This window comes from Lagopus leucura, unplaced genomic scaffold, assembly GCF_019238085.1.
Source record: "Lagopus leucura isolate 7727_CA_CO unplaced genomic scaffold, USGS_WTPT01 Super-Scaffold_100001, whole genome shotgun sequence".
NCBI classification, from domain to species: domain Eukaryota; kingdom Metazoa; phylum Chordata; class Aves; order Galliformes; family Phasianidae; genus Lagopus; species Lagopus leucura.
The window spans coordinates 90762194-90768193 of record NW_024962262.1 but is presented as its reverse complement, the minus strand read 5'-3'; the positions used below and the strand labels follow the sequence as shown (position 1 = coordinate 90768193).

Genomic DNA, 6000 nt, shown 5'->3' with positions numbered 1-6000 from the left:
CCTGTAAGGATGCTGCATCAAGCAGATGACTTGATCATCTCCAGAGGTCCTTTCCAACACCTATTATTCTGTGATTGTGATTCTCGGGCTTATAGGGAACCCACTGCCAATGGATATCTTAGCACCAGGTATAGGATAACTGGCGATTCAGTACTTTTCTTGCACTCTTGCAATGATAATGCATTTGAGATGAAAAAGCATATCCAGACTGTAAAGACCCCACTCTCAGCCTCATTCTTTCAAGCTCCTGCACATGGCTACCAGACTTAGGGGTGCACTCAGCAACACTGCGCCCACATTCAGTTTGGTGTGGGGATGCAGCAGTGAAGCTGCACTGCCTGTAAGAGCCACCTCCAGCCGTCCGACCCGGTGGCAGCCAGCCCTGGGACGGGCCCCGAGGACCTCAGGCAGGGGCTCGAGGCCCTTTCCCCCTTCTCAGCGTCACCAGCCTGATCCAGGGGACAGCCGGGCACCGTGCCACAGCCCAGGATCCCTGCCGCTTGTGTGACAGAAACTCCCCGAGGGCCTCGAGGGCTGCGTAGGGCCATATTTGGCGTTCCTCGGTGCCATCTCCCGCCCAGCCCCGGGGGGCTTCGGCCTCCACTCCAGACCCCCTCGTTCTGCCAGGCTCCCGCCTGTTCATCCCCTCAGGACTCCCTCGGTGCTCCGGGAGAAGTTCGTGTCGAGAGGACCAACGCTTGTGGGCACACGCTGAGGGCTTGTGGTGGACCGTGAGGGTTGTGGCGCGATCCCGCCCCGGCGACCCATGAAGGAAGAAAGGAAGGAAGGAAGGAAGGAAGCGCCTTTCCCTTCCCTTCCCGCACGGCCTGCCCGCACCGCAACCCTCAGGCGCGGCACCCGGACTGCAGCCGGCAGTTCGCGCGGCGCAGCCTCCTCCTTTCCCAGCGGACCGGGCGGGACGGGGGAGGCGGGCAAGAGCCGAGTGGAACCGCCCCTCCCGCTGAGGAGCGCGGCGCCCCCGGCCCGGCTCGGGGCGGCGGCGGGTGGGCGGGCGGGGCGAGGGAGGGGGCGGGGCGGGCCGTACCAACACCCCCCCGGGGGAGGCCGCCCTCACCCCCTCCCACCGGCTCCCGGCGCTCGCCGCATCGCTAACGGGAACCCCCCTTGAGACGGGCGCGGTTCGCGGTGTCTCTGAGTGGGGCGGGAAGCGTGGGGCGAGGCGATTCGCCCCGGGGCGGGGAGGAAGGAAGCGGGGGAGGAGGTGGGGGCCCGCCGGTCCCCCTGTCCCCGCGGCGGGGTGGTGTGGCCCGCTCCGGAGGGCGGGGGGCGGCGCAGCGCTCGCTGCTCGCCGCTAAACGCGCCCGGCGCGGGGAGGCGGTGGCCGGACCTGGAGAGACTCAGCAGCCGAGCCTGGAGTATGGCAGGGATCGGAGCCGCTTCTCGCGTCTCGCCGGCTCCTCTCGGTCGTGGGGAACTTTTTCCAGCGGCCGGTGCCTCCCCGCGGTGGTGGCGGTGGCAGCGGAGACGGCGCCGGGCGGGTTCGGCGCTGCCCCCGGGGTTGGGGCTGCTGGGACTGGTGTTCTCCCGCTTCTGCTGCAGTAAGTGCAACTTTTTCCTTCCCAAGGCGGGGGGGGGGGCGGAGAGAGAGGAGGAGCGGGGAAACCCGAGCCGCTCCGGGGTCGGGGGCTACGGGAGAGTTGGGGGAAACTTCGTGCGGGATCCCGGCGGGAGGAAAACGGGGCGGCTGCTGGGCCCCGCCGGCAGTGTGAGGACCGTTACTCGCGCGGGCCGCGGCCCCCTCCCGGTTGCCCGCAGCCTCTCTGCGGCGCTGTCTGCTCCGCGGGCGGCGCTGCCCCAGGCGCGGTGGGGAAGTTTGTGCGCCGCTGTTCGGAGCGGCACTTCCCGCCCCGGTGCGTTCCCCGCTGCCTGCGGGCGGTGGCGGTCATCCTAGGGGCGGCGCGGGGGCGTCGGTGTCCGTGGGGTGCCCTCTCGTCTCCCCGTGCTGCCGGTTTGCGTCGCTTCCCCTTCACTCGGTGAAGCCGGTGCTGGTTATGGTGTAAGGTGGCTTCTGGCCTCCTTGGGTGCGTGCAACCCGGAGTTGGAGTCGGCGATCCCCTCAGCTCCAGATATCCCGTGTGCGTACGGCTTATCCCCTCCGGGCAGGTGCCGCGGGGCCCTGTGCTTCTAGAATCCCCCTTTCACATCCCCCCTCCCCCCGTGCCCTCCCGTTTTGCGGGCACTGAGGAAGTTGAGAACTCAATCACGGCGCGGTTATTCTTTTATTGCATGGGAGTCCGTGTGCGCGGTGTGGTTTTATGGCAGTGGGAGCGGCGGGGCCGTTTTTTTTTTTTCTTCTCCTTCAAAAGCACATTGAGAACCGTCGTTCTGCCGTGTATTCCCAACGCGGCAATGAGGAGTTGGCAAGGATGTTTTATTATAGGATGTGCCGTGTCCTTCTCCTCTTGAAGGAAAGAGGAACAAGTTAGGAAGAAGCCTCTGGAGGTTGGTGTGATAAAAATACTGCGAGCAGCCTGCAAGTCGTGCCATCATAAAGCGGCTGTGGAGGAGCTGAGAAATGCTTTTTCAAGGAGGGAGTTGGGGCAGTGCTGCTGCGAGATGGTGCTCTCGCATGGAATAGTCTCCCCCCTCTGGCAATGGTGTAGCTTTCTGAAATAGATGATTATTACTAATTTAAGCCTAAAAACATGTGTTTGCTGAAGAAACTATGTGGAAATTGCATGTGTTCTCTCTATCCCTAGAGAAAGGCGGCTGTGGGAAAGACAGAAGGGTGGGTCTCAGTGTATCGTGGGTTGATTCAGAGGAAGGAAAGCAGTTTGCCAGCGCTTCTTGCTTTGACGGTGAGCCTGTGGCCGTTAGTTTGTTGAGACTTAACGTGCTTGCATGCTTTTCTGTTGGGCTGAATAACAACTGCAGTGCTTCGTCACGACACAGGAGTTCTGCATGGCTAGGAGACTGCTCAGGCGAGATTACTGGGATGCTTCCTCCTTAGAGAAGGTGAAATGCTTTTTCAGAAGTAGTCTAAAAGTTGAAGCGCTTATGTAGAAATCTCCCTTGTGTTGCGCACAGTGAATATGTCTTGGCTGTGGAGTTAAGTGTCTGTATCAGTGTCTGTCTTATTTTTTTTAACGGTTCATGAGCTGTTGTACCACGCTGCTGCAAAAGTAACTGAAACAAGATGTGCTGCCTTACGCTGTGTTTTCTGGAGCTACTTGGCTGAACACTGTAAGAAGTGCTATAGACCCAACTGCTTCTGCTTTGAAGTGCCTTCAACAGTTAAATGTTCTATATATAAGACTTTTGAGTACTCGATCAATAGTGGACGCTTTTATTAGTATTTGCTTGTATTTGTTGCAAATTGTCTCCTATATTAATAAGATGCCACATCTCAAAAACTCTAAGATTTGAAGACTTAGCTTTCAGAGAGTTGGTAAATATCTTGCACCAGCACACTGCTCTCTCCCTTCCATGAATTTGTGAAGGTTGAGCAAGACCACCAAGATCATCTAATCCAAGTAACAACTCATCACTAGCAGGTGTTGGGGTGACTTGTGCTCCTTGGAGGTGAGAAAGCTGGAGCTGCTGGCTTGATATAACCTTGCCAAACTAATTGTGCGTGTAAAAATGTGAAGATAGCTGTAACAATGAAGTTGAGAGCTGTGTCATGTGGCAGCTTACTATTTTAATCTTAATGAGTGTAAATGAGATGTCAGTCCTCCCAGATTGCTTTTGGCATATGTGAACTTGACCGATAACACTTCAGAACATCTGTCAAAAGTTGGAATGTTGTCTTGAAATAATACTCTTGAAGCAGAGGGTTTTGATGTGTGATCTGTGGACAGAAGGGGAAATTTTCAAGTACAAGCAACCTGTGGACTGTGAAGTCAGGAGCAGGAGAAGACAGATTTTGGTCAGTTTCTTACTGCTTAGGTAACTTTTCTTCTTGCCCCTGAAATTCCCCCCAGTGGTTTTCGTTATCTGCTTAACTGTCACAGGTAAGTATGAAGGGAGAAAAGTCTACGCCAGTGAATGTAGCTTTTGAGGATGCTTATGTCATCTTGCACGAGTACACCTGAAATATGATGAGGTGTTGACAGAAGCCAAAACTGCTGATTACATTTGATCACTGTTCTTTTTTTCTCATTGGTCAGTGCTGTTAGTACCTGCAAAAGGCAGAATTGGAAAGAGCACCACCAAAAAAACCTAGTGGAAAAGCTCCAGTATAAAACCAAATTTTTATGAAATCACTTTGACAGTAAGAGGTGATGATTTGATCTGCAATTCCTTAGAGAAATTACCTCCTCAAATAGGAAGGAAAGGAGAGAATGCGTGTGGAATCTGAAACAACTTGTGGATTTTTGATTACAGATAGAGCTGCATTAGTAAATACTGCTCTTTCAGTAAGTTGTTGAGGTGAGTTCAAGAAAACAATGAAATGCCTTTTATGTACATCAAGGGGAAAAGGACAATGTAGTCTAGAAATTCTTGTTGGAATGTGCTTTTTTTTGAAGGTGGAGAGAGGTGTGTTTTAGTAGATCCAATAAGGCAATGTTAAGAGGAGTAAGGATAGCATACAAGGGATTATAATGGCTGCAGAGGATGAAATATTGATCAATTATGTTGTAGGTATGGAGGTGTGAAACTCCTACATGAGGAAACAGCAACAACTGCGCTGGGACAAGTAACTTACCTCAAGTAGAGGGAGAGATAATCTGGTTTGTTCAGAATCAGTTAAGGTGGAAACAGAGGTTTGTCCAGCTCCTACCTGGGGAGAACTCTATTTCATATGCAGTATACAGTTTTGGAATAGTCCTGAGCTCTGTTCTGTTTCTGTATGTTTGTTATTGAAGAACACTTTTGCAGCATGGTAATTAAACTCATGAAAAAAGGAATGCAAAATAAGTAAAAGTAGATGCTAACATCATAATAGAATATATAATATTGACTTGACTGCTATTTAAATTTTGGCAGATTTTTATATTTGTAACGTTTCATGAAGTAGGTCTGAGTTATTCTACCTAAAAGAAGTGATTATAAAATTTGTATGGATAGGGTGGAAGCAAGTGGTAGGCTTTATATCTGTCAGTGTCAGAGCAATCACAGATTTTAGGATGAATGAAAAGCAAGGATACCAAGTATCATTTTTTGCTTCTGGTGTGCAAGAACACTTCTAAGTTTGTTGAAGTGCAATTTAATGTTATTTTGAGGTGTTAAGGTCTGAACACTGAGTACTCTAAAAGTATTGTGATGGTTGTTTACCCATTAAAGATTGACTCATTTCTTGATTCAGTGTGTTTCTCTTCATTGCCTGCTTAAGTAACTTAATCTTATGCCATGGAATATGAAGATTATGTTGAACAAAGAGGATTCTAGCAGGACTTCTTTCTTGTAAGACTAAGCAACCTTTTCAGAAATAATCAGGTTTAGGTTGTCACTGCCCACCCATTTGTGCAGCATTGCTCACAGAATGGTATTAGGAAACAGGACTGTTCTGTGACAGGAGGAGTGAAGTCTGTTGTTGCTTTCACAGAGTATCTGTACCAGCTGATTAGCTTTAGGTGCTAGTAGCTTTTAAGGTACACAGCCTTGCAGATTTAAGTGCGTTGGCTCGGGAGAGGGCATGGGGGTATTCTATTTTACTAAGTGTGTGTGGCTAATGAGAAGATGTTCTTAGAGCCTGCTCAGAAGTTGAAAGCTCTAAATTTTCAATTTTGAAGTCTAAGTTGCAATTTTTGAAACAAAATCCACAGTGAATCCACAGTAAGGCAGCTGAGATACTTGGTATACAAACTGGAAAAAGGTAGTCTTGCTAAGCAGTGAGTGCTTGTAGTGCTCCAAGTAAATGTTGGTGGAGTTTCTTTGAGTTAATTCAGTTATCTATTGGATAGCAGTAGATCTCAGAAGCATTACATATTGTTGCTATAGAGTTAGTCTTGGCATGCTGTCTTGTAATAGAAGGCAACCTTTGTTGGTTTTTTCATGTGCCAACCAGATTCTCTACTGGAATCTATGACTACAGAC

General features: G+C 50.8%; 1 protein-coding gene across 4 annotated transcripts in view; it reads left to right on the top strand.

Moving 5' to 3' along the window:
* Positions 1-1323: 1323 nt before the first annotated feature.
* Positions 1324-6000, top strand: part of NECTIN3 (nectin cell adhesion molecule 3) — a 62070-nt gene continuing 57393 nt past the window's right edge. For all 4 annotated transcript variants that reach the window (XM_042867832.1, XM_042867831.1, XM_042867830.1 and 1 more), the window contains exon 1: positions 1324-1559. In XM_042867832.1, the coding sequence (XP_042723766.1) occupies positions 1379-1559 (181 nt within the window). In that variant the 5' untranslated portion in view covers positions 1324-1378. The remainder of the gene's footprint in view (positions 1560-6000) is intronic.